This window comes from Gymnoscopelus microlampas (genome assembly GCF_963454915.1).
Source record: "Gymnoscopelus microlampas genome assembly, chromosome: 10".
Taxonomy (NCBI): Eukaryota; Metazoa; Chordata; class Actinopteri; order Myctophiformes; family Myctophidae; genus Gymnoscopelus; species Gymnoscopelus microlampas.
The window spans coordinates 36128857-36152331 of NC_139947.1; the positions used below are offsets into that span (position 1 = coordinate 36128857).

Below are 23475 nucleotides of genomic sequence, written 5' to 3' on the forward strand. Positions count from 1 at the left end.
GAATGCCAAGTAACGTTTGGAGACCAACCTGACTTAGGGCTGGGCAATTAGCAGGGTTTTTTGTGCTTTTATTACATGTATTTATTTAATTATATATCAACGAATCAACGCAAACAAATTCTAATCAACTGAATCGATCAGTCTGAATAACCGCTTAACCCTGTATTATACTTCGTTGTACAATGGTGGAACACACAAATTATGAAAATAGCTGATGTTTTGAGCTTGTAGATCTGCTATTTTCACTTTAAAAATAAATAAATAATAATCGTTCATTAATCATTCATCGTAATTGAGGCAAAAGTTTGAGACGGTCGTGATATTGATTTGAGCTGAAGTCATATCGCCCAGCACTAACCTGAGTCATCGAAGAGTGTTGCCAAACAGGACGAGTCGGAAAATCCAATGGAAGACAGGTCATCATTCCCAGGCCCTGGCAGTGAGGAAGCTGAGGGCTCCAGGGTCGGCCGCTCGGAAGATGGCCCAAAGTGTCGGAGTTCCCGCTGTCCGTGCAGGCTGCGATCCACACAGTTACAGAGAGCGCAGGCCCTCACACACTCCCTGTATTACCACAGGTAAAATAATGTAAACACTGGGGTGAAGTGGATCTTCTGAATAGCAAGAACAGCCATCTAAAACATTTTTGTGGGGGGGAGTTGAATGCATAACAGTAGTTAATATTGGCCATTCGGGTATTTCTGAGGTAGCTATACTTACACAGGTGTGCTGGGAGTGGCAGCAGTAGCATCAGACACATCCTCTACAGCAGGAGGGGCCTCAGACTCCACCTCAGAGGAGAGAGGCTGCTTTGCAGGGGCTCTGTCATCAGCTGTAAACGTGTATGTGTGGGGGGATATTGTTACTAAAATTCTGCATGTGTAATAATATGTTGCTGTGGGTTTTAGTAGGTGAAATGGTTCTGTTGCCATCAGGGCGTTTTCATATTTTACATGCTTGCAAAACGAATCGTTGTTCTAAATTGTTCATCCCCTCTGCAATAAAACTTACATTAGATCGTTGTAGTACTTGTTTGTTTGTTTCTGTGTTTCTCTCTTACAAGCTGGTCAAAAAAACGAATTGCCTCTTGAGGTATTAAAAGCAGTTTGAATGGGAGTAAAGCAAATCTACTCGTTCCTATTTCCCCCTCCTTGCTCTTTATCATAATACATCTCTCTTTAACATTAAGTGAAGTGAAAACAAACACACTGTTACCTGTAGGTTCAGAGTCATTTTCTTCGCAGTTTGATTTCTGCTCGTCCATCCCCTCTACTGAATTTGACCTCCTTGCGAGAGATCTGCAACATGCAAGAGTGTTGAATTTAAAGGAATAAGAGTAAAAACAACCATTCTTCCTGGCATAGAAATAGAATTATTATGATTTTTCTCTCTATAGTGATCATGTCACACATGTGTCAGTGATGTCACCACTGCACAGCTCAAGAAATGATTGGAAGGTTGGATTACATCACATCTAGATTTCGCATGTTGTTAGTTGTGTTATGTGCAATCCTATATAACCATTAGCATAATCAAATAGCCAACAACATACATGCATGTACAAAATAAACATAAAGAGGAAATTATTTAAAGTCCCTGTTAGCCACACAAAACTATGCACTAACTTTAGGAGCTATCCAAAAGCAACGGAAACACGTGTCTATCCATTAACAACAGAATTTATGTAAATACAAAATGTGGTTGTTATGGCCTCAATTGAGTTGATTCCGCTTCGACGCATTATTCTCGTTAACACCAAGGCAAAAGCGATCCAACTCTCTCATGAAAATAGCGCGGGGGTCACAGCTACACAAATCATGCACAATTCGTTTAAACCATTTAAGCACTTGATTACCCAGCAATGCATAATCCAAACCGGCACGGCTAATGCATGGACGATAACAAAAAGGCAAGAAATTAAAATGTTGTTTTCATAAATAAAACAACCATAAAACGGGATACACAAAGAAAAATACAACTTCCGTGTAAAGAACTTCCTGTTGCAGCTGTGTTCATTTCGTGCTGAACCGCAGCCATTCGCATCATAGTTCCGCTGCCGGGGAGTCGAGTCATTAACAAAAAAATACCGAATATGAGACAATACCGGACACTGAGATTTAGATTGCCATTTTGTGCCCAGCAGCTGACGTAGGGTCGGTTTAGCTAAGCTAATGTCGACTTATTGTGCCCATAACGGCGGCAAAACTCAATTGATGAATGAATTCACATAGCCTGGTATGTTTTTACTGGCTACTATGATGCCCCGGGACAGTCAAATCAGTTAAGTGTGAATGTTAGCAAGTATCTCCCAAAATAAGAGTCGCCATCAAATCAAATTTCCCAATGTACTCCAGTCAAGTCACACACAGGCTCTCCATCTTTCTTTCCCCAACAACAAATACTCAAAATATAGTGCTGACATGACAAAAATACAAGTTTGGGGTGAGCATTTTTGTTTGGTAATAGGAGGAGTGTGTTTTCAACTTGACTGTCATCATCATAGCTGCAATAAAAATGGATTGGTATACATATCCAGGTTCCCATTCCTATAAAATCATACAATAAGATAAAATGAAAATGTTCACTACTAGACTGTCAAAATGGAATTAAGACCTATGTTCAGTTATAACACTCTTCAACTGAATGAGTCTAACAACTCTGCGCTGCATTGTCTGCATGTCTAAATTCTAATTAAATTAATGGCCCCTAATATCAATCTAAGATGGTCGTACCGACTTTCTGATCATATTCTGTGATAAGCGAGTTGGGCGGTTCCAACACGGTAACAGTACTACTTCCAAATGAACATACACTCAACTAAAGAAATGTTATCCAACATTATGAAATAAAGGCCTATTAATACAAGGCGTCACAATGAAAGTTAGCGCGATCGCAACCTCCAAATAGATGGTAAAAGATCGCCATTATCAATCAACCAACAAGTTAGTATTTGTCATGTTTATTTATATTGCAAAAATATAAATAACAGCAAGGGAAAAGCATATTTTAAACCACACAAAAACCACAACGAAGACACTACGTGATATAACAGCAACCGATAATCGCTATGTCGCTCAATGTAAACAACCGACATCAAAGGATTTGTCCCGTTCCAGGCAATAGCCTACAGCCTTGTTGTGAGTACTGTCAGTTACTGCCTATAGAAGGAAGGAATATTTTTCATATTTCAGCAGTAAAGTGGAACCCCTAACGGCAGCAGCATGGCCACAACCCTCAACATGCCAAACAACCACCAAAACGAACAACTACTAAACATTTAACACTAAAGTTCGCAGGTTGTGTGTGTGTGCGCGTTATAAACCGGGGCAGTCTGCTAGTGTCCCAGCAAGTAGACACGACCCATGTTGCAACGAGCTAACATGTTGGGGGTGTAATTTATGGTACTTCATATCATAACTTATATTCACAATAATCATAATGTATCGAAAAAAGTGTCGACACGACTCGCGTCGACACTTTAAAGCGTCGCAACTGCGTTGTTTTGTTGTCGAAGCTCGACTAAAGTGTTATTATAGCCTGGTATATTAGCCTAGTATCCAGAGCCCCCCTCCCTCCCTCCTCCTCCATCGGTTTAAGGTCAGGGTGGCTTGTGTGTCTACTCTGTGACATTAGCTCTATTTTAACACAATGCTGTACTACCCTCTCTAACTGTATACTTTCCCCATTTTCTTAACTGTTTTTATTGTATGTTGACACTCGCTTTGGGCAATGTAAACGTATGTTTTCTCATGCCAATGAAGCTCCTTTGAATTGAATTGAAGTGTGTCTCTACTCTGGGACATAGCTCTGTTTAACACAATGCTGTACCCCCTCCAGCTGTATGTACTTTACCCATTTTCTTAAAACTGTTTGTATTGTATTTTGACACTTTGGGCAATGTAAACCTGTCCTTTGAATTGAATTGAGTGTCTACTCTGTACTCTCTGGAGAGAAGTTTTCAATAAAAAGCCCCAATAGCTTTCTCTCCTTTACAGTGGAAATGTCCAGTCCTCTTAATTATACATCAGTTTTTATTGTATTTTGACACTCGCTTTGGCAATGTAAACGTGTGTTTTCTCATGCCAATTAAAGCTCATTTGAATTGAATTGAGTGTCTACTCTGTCACTTCTGGAGAGAAGTTCTCAATAAAAGCCCCAACATCTTTCTCAACTTTACAGTGGAAGTGTCCTCCAGTCCTCCTTATTTATCCATCATACATTATATTCTAATATATACATTATCATTGTCTACTCTACTCTGTCAGTGTCTACTCTGTTACTCCCTGGCCTGGAGAGAAGTTTTCAATAAAAAAAAAAGCCCAACATCTTTTTTTTCTCACCTTTACAGTGGAAATGTCCTCCAGTCCTCCTTATATTATACATCAGCACCACAGACCAGCCATCAAGCACGCAGCTTCTCCCCCGAGTGTCGCCGGTTGTTGTCTCATTTTATCTACCGGGGGGACTGAGGTTGAGGCTAGCCGGCTGAGGGAGAGCTGGAGTGGGGGGAAGTGCAAGCAATATCGGATGGATAACGTTAGCTCTAATGCGCTAACTAAGCTAGCTAGCCATGCTAACCCAACAACAAACTCATGCGTAATACGCGTCAAAACCCGGTCCGAATCCCCGCCGATAGAATCCCTTCAGCACCCCCGGGGGGTTTAGTCTCCGAACATGGATGTCCCGGGTTGGGTAGACGTTTCAAGTTGAAGTTTCAAAAACTAACCCAACTGTGTGTGTGTGTGTGTGTGTGTGTGTGTGTGTGTATGAGAGAGGCTACCTTGGAGGCTAACTAAGCTAGCTAGCCCCAGCTAACCCAACTAAACTCATGCTTAATACGGGTCAAAAACCGGCCTCGAATCCCCGCTTGTAGAATCCTTCAAGCACCTCCGGGGGGTTTAGTCTCCGACCATGGAGGTCCCGGGTTTCAAGTTCATGCGCCCCCTCCAAGTTTCCAAAACTAAACCCAACTGTGTGTGTGTGTGTGTGTGTGTGTGTGTGTGTGTGTGTGTGTGTGTGTGCGAGAGAGGCTAGCTTTGGAGGCTAACTAAGCTAGCTAGCCCCAGCAGGCAGCTCTGTTCTGGAATCTCGCTCTCTTCTTCTCTTCGAGGTCGTGCATTAAGCTGCTGCAAGTTTGCACCATTAGAACCGATCCCCATCTGATCTGACATCCCATCCAAGAACTTTAGTTGAGATGTCAATAAATAATAGACTAGTCCCCCCCCCACAAGACCCACAAAGTTTCAGCCGTTCCCGGACATGAATCTAGCTAGATTTTGCAGCTCAACTTTGCCTCCATGGGTACCCTTGTATGGGTCAACATCACTTCACTTCACTGTGTGAACTGCGTTTGCGTCCACAATCATACACACGCACGCGCGTACACACGCACGTGCCTGGCCGCGCGCATACACACACACACGCACGCGCTAGTGTGTTCTTCCAAGTGGTTAGCAGCTATTGCTAGCTGATAACGTCAAATATTTATTCACGCAAACAAGAATGTGTTGTTACTATTTGTTATAGTGGATCTTTATTCTGGTTCAGCGCAGGTAATGTTACAAATATTAACAGCATTTTAATTTCTACACAACCGATGTTGTACTAATTGCCATGTAGACGTAGACGTACAACATCGGTTGTGTAGTAGAATACTGTAATATTTAAATCTGGGGACCACTGGTGGTGCTGGGGATAGTTGTCATTAGATTTTTCAGAACCAGGGAAGCCATTTTTCATTAGATTGTAATGATTGTTGGATCCATCTAAGCAACATCATCAGCATGCTTGATGATCTGCACACCGTGTCATTGCAGAGCATGAATGTTTGAGCTCGATTAAGAGTCACTCACTCCGTTATAATAACTGTATAACATCATAACATGATCAACTAGACAGCAAAAATACAGGATACTCTTTATTCTAGGCACTTATTTCACTGCTCCATCCCCCTTTGCTGACATACATCCATGATCCATCCATCCGGTTTATGATACATAATTCCCCAAATTTCCCACCTGGTATACAGAACTTAAACCCCCAAAATGGAAGGCTACACAATGGATCCCAGTTGACACATTTTAGGTATTTTGCCTGTGTCTCTAATTCTCATGTATTACATTAATGTGCAGTTATTGATATTTGCATTAACTTGAAAAAAAAAAAAATATATATATATTAAGGTGGATAGTCTTTACTTAATTAAATCCCCAAATAGAGTGTGAAATCCCCAAATAGAGTGTGAAGTGACATGTAGGCTACTGTATAAAACACAATAATATTTTGATATAAGAAGACAACCTTTTCTGTTACAGTGTTGCGTTTCTCTGCACATAGAGGTCAAATACTGGGTCAAAGAGCTTATAGGTCAGCCTAGGTGAATGGAGTGGAGGAAGGGGGAGGGAGGTCAAAGCTGCCTTCCACACACACACACACACACACACACACACACACACACACACACACCCTAAACGAGTGTTTCTTGATAATTAGGAGAAAATGTGTGAAATCTCATCCAGTTATTGTAAGGAAACCCCAAAAGAAAGACATTCAACACTCATCAGCATGATTTTAATGTGTCTTGGATTATTTTGTAACTAAATGGAATCTACAGTTTAAAAGAGTAGTTTCTATCAATTACACACCCCATGAGGCCTTGAATTCATGGAGTGTGTCATGAAATTATTGGTTTAGCAATGCCACAAAAACAAAAAAAACATCCATGAATTCAAGGCTTCATGGGGTGTGTAATTGATAGAAAATAAGTATTTTTTTGGGTGAGCTACTCCTTTAAGGCAAATCTTGGGTGTCATTGGACTGATCCTCAGAAACAACAGAAGGTTATGTCAGAATTTAGCAAATGGCCAGCAGATTATTTGCACCCGAAGCACTGAATGTGCACCTGTTCAAGTGGGCTGATCTGCAGCTGATCCTGGGCAGTGACCTTCCTGCAGCAATGCATGAGTAGGGGCTTCTGTGTCTGAGAGTAGCCTAGACCAGTGCTTCCCAAACTCTGGGTCGGGACTCATTTGTGGGTCGTGGACCCAGTTTTTATGGGTCGTGAGTAAATATCCCTTTTTGTTATTTCCTACAATTTGTTAAAATTATTTCAAAAGTTTATTTTCAAAAGAAATGAATAAAATCAAAGGAATTCCATAAAAAGGGGGGGGGGATGAACTGGAGTGTTTATTTCATTTTATTATTCTTTATTATTTTGTGTCTTTAATTAATTTGATGTATCCCTCTGGGGTTTTGATTGATGTGCATTCATGTGTAGTACAATGTATCCGCCTAAATGCATAATCTTTATTTTTTTTTCTAATATTTTATGATCAATGAAACATAATACTGTTGCTTATGGAGACAGAGGGCGTAAGGGAAAGAGGGCAGGATTTGTGCTGGGAGAGTATGAGGGCAAGAGTGTCTGTTCTGTTTTTGTTTGTATCTTTGTAGGCTATATAGTTTTTTTAATGTTATATATTTTATTTGAACTCATCTGGAACATTTACCAAATTATCTGTTATTGTCTTTTCTTGTTTTACATTTTATAGTTGTTGTACTCTGATGTGATTGCCATGTTACAAAAAAATCCACAAAAAAAAAAAGGAATTCCATAAATGTAATAAAACTTTTGAAGAAGTAGAGAAAATAGCAGATCTACAAGCTTGCGTTGTGAGCTTATAGATCTGCTGTTTTCACTAGTTTGGGTCCCAGGAAGACATCAAATTTCTCTTTTGGGTCTGGTGAGGAAAACAGGATTATGTAGAGAGAATTTAAAATAGATTGTACATAGCTACCATCTTTTAAATATGGTGAATGTTCTTTGCATTCCAAAGTCCTATGCTGCAAAACAAACTATATGACTGCGTGACTTTTGAATTCACAAGCGGTTACAGTGCCATACAATGTTTAACTAGGATTGCCAAGCCCTACGGTCTCAAGACTAATGATTCAACTTTTATGCAATCCTTAAATATTCCTTGACATTGGGAACTTCCTAGATGTCTAGTTTCCCAGATTCATAGATCTCTAGGCCTACATGAGGTTTCATTTCATAGCCAGGATCATCATATAACCCTGTCTGTCTGTCTGTCTGTCTGTCTGTCTGTCTGTCTGTCTGTCTGTCTGTCTGTCTGTCTGTCTGTCTGTCTGTCTGTCTGTCTGTCTGTCTGTCTGACTGTCTGTCTGTGTGTCTGTCTCACACACACACGCACGCACGCACGCACGCACGCACGCACACACACACACACACACACACACACACACACACACACACACACACACACACACACACACACACACACACACACACACACCCTAAAACGAACCCTAACCCAAATATATATATACAGATTGTGCCCCAGATCACAATCATAGGGTCAGTGCACCAACTGGCCAAACGCAGGCCCTGTAAATGAGTGTTTGCAAGAAAGAAGTAGGCAGCATGATGCTTGGTCTTCAAAGGCTCTCTGTGGTAAAAGTCTGCATTATATAGACCTGTCACGATATAAATAACCACTAAAACCTCTTAATACTTCACTGCTCTATAAAGACTCACCATGGCTTCTAAGAAGCATGATTCTTCGGTAGTTCTGTGGAGAGAGGATGATATGAGACCAAGGTCATGTATGCTGGATACACATCAAGTGTATAAGGTATAAAACCCCAAGCTGTATTTCATGGTGGTTGTTTCAGAACATAATAAGCTTAGACAGCTGTACTTGGTTTATATAATTGTTTGATGTTGAAGCATTAATAGCTGCCTTTATTTCTGTCACAATTCTGCAGCAGCAGACCTAATGGAATTAGTTGGTACGATGGGGAGGTGATCTAGAAATATAGCTGTAGAATTACACTGGAGATGGAAGATCTAGATTTTAATTACACTTGATTTCACATGGTTGAAAATACAGCAACAAAGAACCCTAGGTTGAGATGTTATGTTGTAGGCCTACTGTGAGTGGTGGGTGGTATAACCTGGTTTTATAGATTCTTTATGGATTACAAGGTCTATTTTTGGTGTGAGTGCCTCTTGTGGCTATTGTTCAAGCACGATAGCTTTGAAATGTATTTTATGAATACAGTATAACTGTTTGCAATGATGATTTTTGTTATCAAATCTGTGAGATAGCCGAGGACCAAGTGATGGGTGTACAGGTTTTCATTTAGAAAATAGGTTGTTACTGGTGCCCCTGACAGGATTAGTTAACTCCCCATTCAGCTTTAGCAAGATTGGATTAGATTTTTGGGGGGCTGAGACTGGTTGGAAGACTGTGACTCTCTGATCAGTGATTGGCCAAAGGCTGTAAATAGAGGGTGGTATTAGGTCACAATGCTTATCCTATTGGCCAGTTAAGGGAGTGGGTGCTTTCCCATCTGCCTCCTGTATCTCAAGGATAATCCCCTGAAATACCTCCACAGCTGTTTACAACAGAGCATAAAATGGAACAATAAAATGTACTCTTTGTCCCCATCTAGGTTTAATTTGTCTACATTTCTTGAATTTCGGATAAATGTATGCATCCTACAAGAACACGCAGTCCAATCATTAATTAATTAATGTAGTCAAGTTAGCTTTTGGTTGATTTACTTAATGTGTTTTGAGCACATATTGGCCAGTAAGATAACAGAGAGATCATTACACTTTAAGGTGAAATGTCAGCATAAAAAAAGCTTAAGCCTACCATTTAAATTAACAGTGTATTTGAAACACACCCACGCATGCACACATGCACACATACTGTACAGTACACACATAGTTATCTTAGCCTATGTGTTTTGATTCTCTGCAAGCATTTGTAACTTTGTTTTGAAAGGTGCTATACAAATTAAGCTTATTTATTATCAATTAATTAATTAATATTATCATTATCATCATTTTTCACTAAATTGTATATTGATAAATGTTCTTTAATCTTTCATACATGTTAGGGAATTACACAAACGCACCTCACAGGCATAATGCATAATGTCCACAAGGGGGTGTATAACCTCATATTACTTCTTGGTAAATGGTGCATTTATGTAGTGCCTTTTTCCTAAGCGCTTTTTACAGTAGTCATTATTACATTCCCATTCACACAACTATGCTGCAGGAAACCATGCAAGGCGCCAACCTGCTTATCAAGAGCAGTTAGGGGTTCAGTGTCTCACAGTGTTCAAGGACACTCCAACACGCAGCCCAGGAGGAGCTGGGTATCGAACCTGGAACCTGCAACTCTTTTGTTCTGCTTGTCTTGTCTAGCATATTCTTACAATTATGGGAATGCTCTTTTTGAATTAGTATCATTATTAAATGAAAATAATTGAAAAGACTTGTAGGATAATTAATAAAGACCTAGTTCCATATTGTAATACATCTGGTAACAGTGTTTAGAACATGATGTCTAAATTAATTTTACTAACTGGTTCAAGAGCTTGCCTTGGAGCTAATGTAGGGAAATCAAAACGGATGCAATCAGAGCACACATCACCAAAAATTGCCCACAATCTTGGAATATTAATCAAACCTGTCTGTTCAAAGAAAGAAAGAAAAAGAAGTTATCTTGTTCTGAAACACTGATTACAAGCTACAGTATAACTATGATAAAGACAGGGTGGTAGGGTGCAGTGTAAGAATATTAAGTATGTGGCTGGGCTTTTTATTAACTTTGGTCTAGATTTCCATGGAGGGCTTTTACCCTCTGTTACACAAACAATTACTGTACTCAAATGACTCCTAGAAATAATCCTAGTCCTATCTCTTAAGATTTTCATACAGCAACATGTTTTGCAAACAAAGCAAAAGGTAACATAGCTTAATAAGCTAAATTTACTCTCAAACTAAACACATACAGTAGTGGGGTGTTTTTTTTAATAACATAACAGAGTAGGACATACATGTATTTAATTGAACAATTATAAATTGAAACATTTATATATTATGGTTCATATGGTACAAAAATAAAGCTTTTATTGTTTAAAAAAAAGACCTCATTCTTATCACATTTGAATAATTGAGAATATGACATGTCATACGCATGTATTGAAGTAGTTTAAACATGTAACATCATGTACAAATGAATTATAATACATTAATTATGGTATGAGTATTTGTTTTTACGAATAGGCTTTTCTGATCATTTGTGTCATCAATTTGATCAAAACTGTGACTGAAATATGAACTCATTACTGTATATTACAATGCTAATTCCAGTAGGAAAGATCCAAACAAGCCCTTCCAGTGCTTCAAATTTATTGAAAGGCAGAGCAACAGGGAATACAGAAGGCATTAGTGTAAATCTATCTACACAGTAAAAGATTATCAGTAGGACACATGTACCAGTGATTAACTGAAGGCCTTCAGGGATGAAATGACTTTGAGTCTAAAAGCGTGCGTCCAAGACTGTACAGCAGTCTAGCATACCAGTGCACATGTGATGCTTGTCTTTGCTTATCTTCAGCATCCATTTGTAGAGGTAATGTCATATTGTCGATGCAGTTTAGACTGTTATTATTCCCATATGTAGTGCTACTTTGCAACGGAGTCTCAGTGTGAGCTGTCATAGCCGCTGTGGCCTGAAATACATTTGTTTTCTCTCCCGAAAGCATCTGGTAAAAAGAGGAGAGAAGTCGAAATGGTCCAAAAACCCAGTGTGCAAGGCTGTGGTCCTCAACCAGTGCGTAACTGGATGCCAGCACCCCATCAACAAACAAAGTCCCATCTTCTGTTAATGGTGCATAGACACCCACTCCCTCCTCTATTGAAATCGAGACGATTCGAGAAGGTTGTATTCGACCGCCTGCTCCATGGATGAGCACATAGTCACCTCTCTTGGCTCTGCTTGCAAACCAAGCCCGATACTCGCTGTGGTGGAGTTTGTCATGGGGGGCTAGAAAGACCAAGTGATGGGGAGTCAGGGTTAGTCTATGGCCGTGTTCTGTCTGCAGAGTCAAGAAAGTAGACCTGCTTTCCTGGTCCCGGTGCAGAAACAGAACCACTTGGCTGAACACCACATGACCTGTCCCAGACAGGGCCATGATTCTGTCTCCAGGAGCCAGTGATGACAGGGTCTTCTGCCCTCCTCCGGCGACACTCACCCGGGCCCAGCCTGGGAAACAACCGCCTTTCTCTACTGTCACAGAGTGATCTGAAAACGGCAACAAACAAGACAAAGACTGAAAATGCAACATTTCCATTGTGATGATGTGTGTGACTTAACACGACAATGGCAAACTGTATGATTCTCAGTGTGAGGTCACGCTCCTTAAAAAACTCACCAGCTTTTACAGAGCAGTGGACGTGGTACTTGGATTCATAGTGCACCCAGTCAAAGCCAGCTTCCACAGCCAGCTGAGCTAGAAGACCATATTTCTCTGTCTTTCTGTCATCTGTGGTTATGTCCACAGCTCTGCCCTCATAGTGCAGAGAGTCAGGGGGATGGTGACCATCCTCATCCCAGGCTTCTGTCACTCGCAAGTGCACCCCTGGCCACTGGTTCATCACTGCGATAGCCAGCCTGTTCAGACAGTCCTTGCACCGCTGGAATGAGAGATAGAGACACACACACACACGCGCGCGCGCACACGCACACGCACACGCACACGCACACGCACACACACACACACACACACACACACACACACACACACACACACACACACACACACACACACACACTCACACACACACACACACACACACACACACACACACACACACACACACACACACACACACACACACACACACACATACTACTTTATTAGACAGAAATGCAAAACAGTACGGGTACAGCCATACACTTGGGCTAAAAGGATAACACAAAAAAGTCCTGAGGACTTGTTTCCATTGCGGTCCTATGTATTCAATTCATCAACATAGCAAAAAAATAACACCAAAATACAATAACATCAACAAATATAAAACGCTATACGTAGGCCTACACACAGACAAACAAGGAGACAGACAGATACAGAGAGACGGACAGAGAAAGAGGTCTTATTTGGAGCTAGAATAATTATTAAAGTTTAGTAGTTTGATGAATGTGAATGCTGTGATGTTTAACTTCATTTTATGATCATAGTGTTTTTGATGATCATCATTTAATTTTGGGGGGAAGTGCAATGTGACTGATGACTGAAACATGTCTGAAAACCCTGAGGTGGCAATCACGAAGATGCTTGTCAGTTATTATCAGGTGACTAAGTTCTCTGTAACTCATATGTACAAATATTTAATCAACACCTACAGTATTTGTAGCCCTTATCCTCAACTGTGATCTTAGGAAATGGAAAAGCCGAGAGTAGAAATTAACCTGCGCAACTAATTTCTCTGCAACTTGTTTGAAACCACAATCAGTCAGTTAGTGCACGGACCACATGCTCGCAATGACCCGAATCTTTTCGACATGTCTCCCTTCTCCCTGACCTCAGTTTCCTGTTCCTCTACAGTCTACTACTGTATATAATAAAGCAACATTTGCAACAATAAAAATAGGATTTTACAGTAGACCAGGTCTGTCGAGTGACGCACATAATTCCTCCTCTCTTCTGCTAAAGGCCAATCTCCACTGCTCCTTAGTCAAACAACCAAGAACAAAGCTACTGTAGCGAGTTTGGCACATTCCTTGGCATTTTCTGAAGGGTGACAGAATAATCAAGGCCATTCTCTTTCTCTCTTTCCAGACTGCTCCAGGAATGAGTTTCTCAGTGTCACCCCTGAGACATTTGATCAGAAATGTTAACACAGCAACTCCAACACCCCCGTGGGCCTTAATGTTATAAGACTGTCAGCATTGTCACAAAATAGCTGGCAAAAAATGATGACGTCAGCATCCAAGGTGCTACACTCTGCTCATTGTCGACTTTTAAAAGCATATTCACTCGTGACTTGGTGTTGTATTGGCAGGTCTTGTGGCCTGATGTCTGCTCTTGCTGAATAGAAACTTTATTTTCTGAACTGAATTCACCATTTTACAGAAAAGAACGCTGAGTTGGAAGGCAGAGATGGAGTGTGAGAGAGAGACGCGGGGGGGGGGGGGGGGGTGTAAGAGACAGAAGGAAGGAGTGAGAGAAAAGACAGAGAAAGCTGGGTGAGAAGGAAGCAGGGGAGTCAAGAGCCAAGGTTGGGACTAAGGGAGAGGGCAGAGGGGAGGAATGTATGGGCATGCACTTGGGAATGTGACAGCAAGAGTGAGAAAGCGAGAGGGCCAGAAAACAAACTGGGTACATTTTTCTCGCAATGCCATTGAAGAGAGGCGTTACATTGTCGGAACTACAATAGCGGCTTTTCCAACGGTGCCATTACTTCAGCAGGCGGGAATTTTGTATAGGCGACCCCTCTTGAGTCTCCAAATGACACACAAAGAGTGTCTTTCACATCTGGGCAAGAAAGGGGCACATGCACGCACGCACACACCCTCAACATCCTCACACTGGGCACCGGGAAGGGCAAACATATGCAGTCACAGATTTCCATCACATAGAATCACTCAGGGAGGAGAAGGAAACACAGATTCACATCACAAAATAATCACAGTCACGTCACTCCAGGGAGGGTATCGCCACCTGATCCAAAAGGACTCACTCAGTAGAATAAGGTTAGGTTTATGCATAGTTTTACTGAGGTTACGTTTAGGAATAAGGTTAGGTTTAGGCATAGTTTTACTGAGGTTACGTTTAGGAATAAGGTTAGGTTTAGGCATAGTTTTACTGAGGTTACGTTTAGGAATAAGGTTAGGTTTAGGCATAGTTTTACTGAGGTTACATTTAGGAATAAGGTTAGGTTTAGGCATAGTTTTACTGAGGTTACGTTTAGGAATAAGGTCAGGTTTAGGCATAGTTTTACTGAGGTTACGTTTAGGAATACCTGGTGGCAACCGTTCCGAGGTCGCCGGGTTTGACCCGAGGTGAGCGTGTTTTGTGGCAAGCGTTCTTGTATTCGATCTCAGTAGGGATGTTGATTAAAAATTGTCAACTCATTTAGGCCAGCGGTCCAATTCTGCTGGGCCCTATATTTAAAATGTCATATACCTGGTCCAATAAACAGTACAGACTCATGTTTAAGTGCCTCACCTGCCTTTCCCTCCTAAACAAACAGAGAACCAGTCAGAGGAATCGTTTTATTACCGATAACAAAGACTGTGGTTAAAGATTAAAAGGAAGTGGAACTTGGTCTCCTGGAAGGTAGTGTTGAATTACATCCTGATCTTCTTATCTTGCGAAGAGGGAGTGGAGTGGAAGTTTAAAACTTTGAGACCTTGTGTTGAATATTTGTTTATGTGTTCAGAGCTTGGTGTGAACAGGTAGTAGTTTAGAGTACAGCAGAGCAAACGGTACATTTGGTCATCCTCTTTTTGCTTTAGCTTTGTGAGTTGGAGAGGCAATGCCATTACTTTGGAAGTGTAAAAAAAGGCAGGCCTTACTCTCCTACACACAGGGAAGTTGGTTATCAGAGCGAGGGATTGTATTAAAAGAGTTCAAGGGAGAACAGAGAGCATCCTCCAGAATAAAGTATCAACATCAACAACAGCACATCTGCCCTGAAAGCACAAATCATTACAACCTATGAGCTAAATACTTCATTGTAGCTGCCCAAAAAATACTTATTTTCAACTGGAAAATGTGAAGCAACTTTTTTAATTGAATTATTATTTTATTTTTGGTTGTCAAGGTCCTATTAACCACTATAGCCTATATACTGTACCACAGCCACCATGTGTAACTGGTGGAAATAAAAGTGAAACATGGAATAGTAGCCTAGACCAGTGATTCTCAAAGTGGGGTCCAGGGACTCTCAGGGTTCCTTGAAGGGGTTCTAAATTGTACCCTCGCAGGCCTGTAACTCTGACAGTATACAAATGGAACCAAATCCACTTGGTTCTATTTGTACACTGTCAGAGTTAAAGGGCGTCCTTGAATTTAAAAAGTTTGAGAAGCACTGGCCTTTACTTAACTGACCACTAAATACCAAACCACAGTCTCACCTTAGTCATGAAGCGGTCCGCGTTGGTGTTCTCTTCATCCTTGAAGACAATGTCTGGATTGTAGTTGCAGACCAGTTCATTGAAGCGCTCAGAGTTGCGTGTGATCTTGCCCTCTGCTCTGCCACTGGCCCCGAGGTTGTTCTCGGAGAAGTTGGGGACAAACTGCTTGTAGTGCATGGCTGTGAGTTTCCTAGGCCTGGAGCGGACGCCATACCCAGGGCCGGGTCCGCATCCCTGGACCACCAGGGCCCATGTACACACAGCGAGCAGGCCGAGCCGTGCCAGGCTGTGGGCCCACCAGGAGTGGTGCTTCATTGGTGAGAGGTCTGGATCCCAGTGGAATCAGAGGCCCACAGTGGCAGCAGTGCCCACGGTGGTGGTGACAGTCCAGGTCCAGGAGGGTGATAGCATTTGAATGATGAGGGTCAAAAAATCTTGGTCCATTCCAGATCGTGGGGTATAATAATAAAACAAATCTGATGTTTTAAATAATGGCACAAACTAAAATATGAATTATTGTGACATTCAGCATAGGCACTTATTATTTTATAGTTCTGTTCAATCTTGACGAGAAAAAATATTGTAAATAAATAATTTCATGACTTGTATTCCATACACTTTGAACGGCTTCACAACTTAAAAGTCTAAAAAGTAAAACAAAAAATCACAAAAAAAATACGGCTAAATAAATAATTGAATGACTTGTTTTCCAAAATAATTCTGACCATACGTTATATCACTTTGAATGGCATCACACAACCTAAAAGTCTATAGATGGTACTTTTAAAAGCAGTCACTGAAGTTTTTCCATCAGATGTAAGAGTATAAAGGACGCATCATGGCTGTTTGATTTAAATTCGAAAGTGATCACTTTGTTGTTCGTATGCCAGTGAGTGGTAACAAACTGCAACTGCAAGTCATCTTCGTGCCTTTATTCTGAGGTACCTGTCCGAAATCCTCCTGACGCAGGTGTTTTTCGGGGGCTTCCATTCACTTTACCGCCGCGTCCCTCTTTTATTGGCACCTGATGGCAGCAGTTCGTTGGGGCAATAAGGCGCAGAAATGACGCACAGAAACGACTCCAATTGCGTAAAGCCTACCTCTGAAAGTACTCTTCATGTCCCAGTGACATTGATCATCCTATTCATGCATTCAGTAGTGCGTCGATCTTCTCGTGTGGTTTGTGTCCAGTCAGTCCACCGTCTTCTGTCGCGTCTCATCGCTCCTGACCACCGCGGTGCTCCAACTCCAGCCATGGGCTCTTTTTAGCGTCTGGACAGCATTGCCCTCCCTTCCTCTGCTGCTCCCACTGCGACAGCAACACGCCTCCAAGCGACATTATGATCAGTGGTGTAAAGTAACTACAAGTACATTTACTCAAGTACTGTACTTAAGTACAATCAATCTTGAGATATTTTTTACTTTATTTCCAATTTTCAGTAGCATACTTTTACTTCTACTCCACTACATCTCAGAGGCAAATGTTATACTTTTTTTTTTTTTTACTTCACTACAATTATTTGAAAACTTTAGTTACTAGTTAGTTTGTAGATGTTTTCTTTTTTATTATTACAAAACATACATTACCCACTTCAGCCCTATATTATACATTTCGGACATTTGAAAATTGCAGATCTACAAGCTCACAATGCTTCGTGATGCAAGGCATTGTGAGCTTATAGATCTGCTATTTTCAAATATTTTTTATACAATTGAATGAAAACTATATTCTGTATAATGGTTTACTTTTGATAGCCTACTTTAAGTATATTTTCATGCCAATACTTTTGTACTTTTACTCTAAACAAAATTTTGAATCCCAGACTTTTACTTGTAACAGAGTATTCGTACATTGCAGTATTGATACTTTTACTTAAGTAATAGGCTAAATAAAAATATATAGACTTTTCAGTGTTTTCAGTGTGGTTGGCATCCAAGTTTCACATGCAAATTTGAAAAGGCTATACCTGAATAGCTCTAAACAACAAAAGAGCTCATAAAAGTACACTTGTTATTTTCAGAGATTTGTGACAGCTAATAAATTAGATCATAGGGCATTTGTATTCTCCCTTGCTTTAATGCTATGTCCATACACCCCCCCCCCCCCCCCCCCCCAGATATCAGTTATGTCAACAGAAGGTCTTACAGTTTGAACCCACTAAACCCTTGTGTCTGTTTGTTCATCACAGTCACTGCACACTAGATCGGCCCATCTCACACTCACTATCATGACTCCATGTGCTTTAAGATATTAATAACCCAGATTGAAAGTGACATCAAGTCAGATCCGTTTGGACAAGCATCCTGCTGCTGAGAGGGGCTCCTAGTGTCCAGCCTTGACACCCTGGCACACTCTCTTTGACTTACAGTGCTGCCTTCCTTTGTTTGCCTCCTCGGCCAGGAGACCCAGGCTGACACGAGTGACCCCTGAACCCAGCCACCCCTAGACCTCTTCACTGGAAACACCCAGTGGCCACAACAACATATTATTTTTATCCATCTCAGAACAATAGCTGGGAATAAGAGTGTCATAAAAAAAAGTGTCAAGAGATAATATCCCAGAGGGAAACATGGGAAAGAGGAATCATGGGGATTTGTGCTTTACCCGTGAGCCTGACCTCTCTAATCACCTATACGGAAACTGAAATTAATAGATATCGAAGGTCAAAGTGTTACTACACTATCTTTCCTTTAGCTTCCAGGAAGTCTTGTGGACACTAGTGAGTCATGGCTAATAAAGACACCAAACACTGATTAATCATGAGAATCTTCAGGATCTTCTGCTATTATTTAGGTTTTTCTGACAGTCGCTTGTATCGTAGTGTTGTATCTTGCTGGTACGTGAAGGACGGTTCACCTGTCGTCATCAAGTGTGTTAAGTGCCGTTCACGCCCAGTACTATAACTATATCTATAAAGATATAGTTTTAAAAATCGTCACAACTCAAATGGATGGCAGAGTCCACGCCACAACTAACAAAGACAATGGTGAACGATAGTTATAGACGGCATTTAGCATGCAAAAAATTGACTAATTTAAAAGGCACCCCTACACTTTTGAAATCTCTCATTAATTCAAATAAGGGATTATAATTACAATTGTGTGCATATCATCATCATCATTTAGTCCCCACTCCTTTGGGGTATTTTTGTCACTGTACATTTGCGCACATGTGAAATTTCTCCTCTGCATTTACCCATCCTAACCATTAGGAGCAGTGGGCTCTATTAATACAGTATCTGGGGAGCAGTCGGGGGTTAAGTGTCTTGTGCTCGCGTACACTTTCGACACGTTAGACAGGGCAGGCTGGGGCGCGACCCTGGTACCTTCTGTTTCCCAGGCGACCTGACTTCTCTGTCCATTCAGCTATGGCTGCCCCCACAATTAAACAGTATTTAACAAACAACATTCTGGACAGACATAAACCCCATTGCTTTACACATAGCGATGGGTCAAAGGTCAATAAGCTGCTGTATGCAGGGGCCATGGAGAGGCAGCCATGTAAGGGAAGGTCTCAGAAGATCCCAGGATGTTGAAGGGAGGGGTGGCGTGGTGGAGCTGCATCTTCCTGTGCTTATGATAAACATGGAAGAATGCTCAAGTCGGGCCCCGGCACGCAGATGAGAGATCTCAGCCATCGTGACAAATGCAGGGAATGGCTCAATCAAAAAAAGGGGGAAAAAAAGAAACAAAAAAAAGAAACAAATGCTTTCATTTCAACAATTACCCGCACAGTGGTGTTTCTCTTTAAACCAATACAAGAAAAGAGATTTCCATCTGACATGAAAGGCAAGGGAAGGAAGCAAACATCTGTGGGCTGGAGATGGAAATAAAGTCATTATTATTAGTTTTTATTTCAGAGCACCCTCCTCTATTCCCCTGCCTCCTCCTGACTCTTAACAGCCCCCAGCTCCCCCACTTCAGGATGGGAGTATATGGCTGTGTGAATGGCTGTGTTTCCTGCAAAGCTACAGCACAGAAAACGAGATCTTTCCTGCCTCGCTGGGTCAGCCTACCCTTCTTTGTTCCCTCCAACTGGAGGCCCGTGTGCCTACACCTGCTGGGCTCATGGTCAAATACCTGCCTGCCATGATGCCCATGAAGCCTTTCCCTTCATGAGCAAGTGTCAGGCAGAACTCCAGGGAAATCTATCGATATGTCCCTCCCTAATTGACAAATGCATGCAGGACATAATAGGAATTAGATTAGATTAGACTTTATTGTCCCAGAGGGATATTTGTTTTCGCAGCCTGTTCAACATAGAAACGCCTAAGGAACAGTAGCGTACAAGATGCTATACAGTAATAATTTGAACAAGGAGGGGCTGTTATGGGATCTTTAAGGATTTTTAAGATATAGTTGTTATATACATGCAATTATAAAGCAGCAGCAATAATGTAGACTTTCATAATGAAACAATTCAGGCTTTGACATCTTAACCACATGGTGTCTTCTGTCACATTCGGTGAAAAGAGGCAAACATTGAGCTAAAATAGGCAAACATTCTACAAAAATAGCCACTTGCTGCGTTCTGAGCTTCTGCACCAACATTTTTTTGCCACACAGGGTTTAAGTGGTTAAGTGCTTGTTTTGTCTCCTGGAACTGAAAAGACATGCTGCAAGATCCACTTCCTCAGATGGAGGCCGTTGGAAGGGTCGAGGGGGTGGGGGGTGGGGGGGGGGGGGGGGTTGAAGGAAAGTCAAGGCCCCCCTCCATCCACTCTCACTGACCGACCAGCAGTCAGAGCACCACCCCGTTCTACTGTCTCTCACCCTGTTATCAGTGCAGGAAGAAGCAGGGTGGTGCGCTGTGATGTGGCCACACATTCTGGATAATTTCTGGCTTAGGTACTGTTAGCTTTGTGTTTGGTCGAGTCATGCAGCCCTTCGCCCTCAAAGAACACACTTTATCACCAACTGTGGTGTAACGTGTGACGTGTTCAGGTGACCCAAACAACACTGTGACAGTACACTGGTGTGTGTATACTGTTAACATATAGGCAGGGCCGTGTTTTAGTGGCTATATCCTCGCCGAGATATTGCAGGTTGAAAAAGCACAGCAATGGCTGAGCCAGGGGGGCTGAGGCGATGCTGCACTGGGTTTGGACAATAGACTGACCATGGGTGGAACTTCCTGGCCCCAGACAAGCAGGTCAGAGGTCAGATATAACGCTGTATCTCATTAAATGTACCTGCTGTGAAAGATATACATGTCGTGTGTGTACATTACATACTGTACCCTCGCTGTCCTCCGCCCTCCCCTCAAATAGAGGGGTCCCCCAAACTGATAGCAGCCACCCAAAGTAACCAATGAAACATTTAGCAGGTTAACATTTGTCACAACTGTGCTGCGGAGATGGCCGTCTATTGGCTAAACATGGCCCCTTATGAGTGTAGTTTAACCACTTAAGCCCTATTTTATACATTGGATTCTAAAATAGCCACTCTTCAAGCACACAGCGCTTGTAAGCTGGTAGATTTTTTGAAAGTTCCGAAAAATATCTGCATTTTATTTTTACTTTTGACAATTTCAGGAAAGTTTTTGAATGACGAAAAATATGGATGCCAGGGTTTAATGTGGTTAAAATCCCATACTGGATTTTACTGTGTATGTGCCAATCGAGTGTGTGAAGCAAGTGTGCCATGAGTGTGCACGTAGGGTGGAGGGCAGCCATGGCAAATGGACAGTGCAACCCCATTATCAGTTGATTAGCAAGAAAGTCTCGCCTTTTCCTGTGAGTGGCTCTGCATCTGCAAGCGTCCAAAAGTGGGAATAATAGCCCCTAATGCACTTTGGCACGCACTTCAAACGGCCGACTGTCAGGAAAGCTAATCTGTGTCTTTTTTCCCCCCTTCATTCTCGTGTTTTGACAATAAAGATAGCCTATCTCATCCCATTACAGGCTGTCTGTCTCCCGCCTTGTCCCTGATATGCCCACCAACTAGTCCAATAGAGCATGTTGAGTCTAATAGTCTATTATATACTTCGTCGCACGGTGGTGTCAATCGAACAACGCAAGGCAAAATCACTTATTTTCGGCGAGTGACACAATCGTGTATATAAGATATAGATTTTACCCAATGGGACTCCTGTGCCACCAACCCTCATATTTTCAGGGAGGTGATATTCTAATATGCCCCATAGAAACTCACTTGTTTCACCATTTAAGCTTTAACATGAGTAAATTCCTTAAGCAATAGTAGTTCTCTCATAATATAATCCAAACATATAGGCTAAAACCACATGTCTCATTTGCCCTTGCATTTTAGTCAACAAAAGATAGAATGTCAGCAAAGAATTGGGTTACCTAGAAATGGACCTCAAATAGCACAGTACTGGCAGTGTTTATTTACATTTAAAGAGAGTTTCATCCCAAGGACATTCAGTTGGCCAGAGGGTTCGGTTCACTGGAAACAAGGCAATTCACACATGAGATGAGGATTTAGGCCAAGAGCTTTCTTGAAGAATTTCATCTAGTCACAGAACATAATTCAAAGGTTTTAAGTATTGCAGTTGATGCCTATGAAGTCATATTAGGGTGTTAGTAGGTATAAATAGCATGTAAATTGCATTCCTCTCGGACCGTTGGTGTCCTGCCTCTCAAGTATACAAATAGGTGAATGTGTTTGTTAAAATGACATTGTGATGTGATGGCTGGCATATTTTCCTATATACAAACACTGGTGATGACATGCATCAGTGAGTAGAATAAAAAACACCTGACAGGTAGCTCCACTAGTCTTTTTCTAGACGGAGCAAATGTGTTGCTCTGTCTCACACACACACACACACACACACACACACACACATTGGGGACATTGTGTCTACTTGTAATTCCATATAGCCATAGGCTACCCCAACCTTACCCATAAGAGGCTGGAGGTAAAGTTGAATTGGCCAAGTACATTTGCATATACCCAGTATTTGTCCTCTGCATTTAACCCTGACTAATAGGACAAGTGTGCAGCTAATGAACAGTGCCCAGGGAGCAGTTGTGGGTTCATGATATTGCTCAAGGACACTTCGGCGCGATGCCAGAAGAGCCGAGATAGAACCACGGAATCTTCCTATTCCCAGGTGACTGCTGTACCTCCTGAGCCATTGCTTTCCAAACCTGACAGATACACGCCTAAGCTCAACCTTAACCTATACTGTCGTACATACAATTAGACTGCATCCCGATATAAACTGGTTTGTTGTCCAAAATGTGGCCTATACTGTATGTCAGCAATGCACAAGCACAGCTTGGAGATGTGTCATATCTCACAGAATAACCAGCTCTCTGATGTATAAGTAATGTTCCGGGAACACTGAAGCTCACTCCCTTTTAACAGAGGAAAAGCAACCCAAAACAAAACCCAAACCAAATAAACTCAATTAAACTCATCCAACAAACGCAAACAAAAATCAAGAAGGGAGAAATTAATCAAGAGGCTTGGGATTTGCTTGTTCCGACTTCAGAAAAAAGGAGAGGAAATGAACAATAGGCAAGGAAAACGGATGGAAGAAAAA

The 23475-nt window shown here is 41.6% G+C and overlaps 2 protein-coding genes across 4 annotated transcripts in view; both read right to left on the reverse strand.

Moving 5' to 3' along the window:
• Nucleotides 1-5048, reverse strand: part of kmt2d (lysine (K)-specific methyltransferase 2D) — a 38458-nt gene extending 33410 nt beyond the window's left edge. For 2 of the 3 annotated variants that reach the window (XM_084070202.1, XM_084070201.1), the window contains exons 1-4: nt 4338-5048; nt 1213-1295; nt 718-829; nt 359-561 (exon numbers count right to left, since the gene is read on the reverse strand). In XM_084070202.1, the coding sequence (XP_083926328.1) occupies nt 359-561; nt 718-829; nt 1213-1261 (364 nt within the window). In that variant the 5' untranslated portion in view covers nt 1262-1295; nt 4338-5048. Of the gene's footprint in view, nt 1-358; nt 562-717; nt 830-1212; nt 1296-4337 lie in introns of those variants that run through there. The other variant, XM_084070203.1, reaches the window with a different exon arrangement.
• A 5797-nt stretch (nt 5049-10845) lies between these two features.
• dhh (desert hedgehog signaling molecule) lies at nt 10846-17261 on the reverse strand. Its single transcript, XM_084068607.1, has 4 exons — nt 17063-17261; nt 15963-16396; nt 12256-12517; nt 10846-12125 (listed from the first exon to the last, which is right to left on the reverse strand). The coding sequence occupies exons 2-4, from the start codon at nt 16275-16277 to the stop codon at nt 11338-11340; spliced, it is 1365 nt and encodes a 454-aa protein (XP_083924733.1). The 5' UTR covers nt 16278-16396; nt 17063-17261; the 3' UTR covers nt 10846-11337.
• Between the last annotated feature and the right edge of the window lie 6214 nt (nt 17262-23475).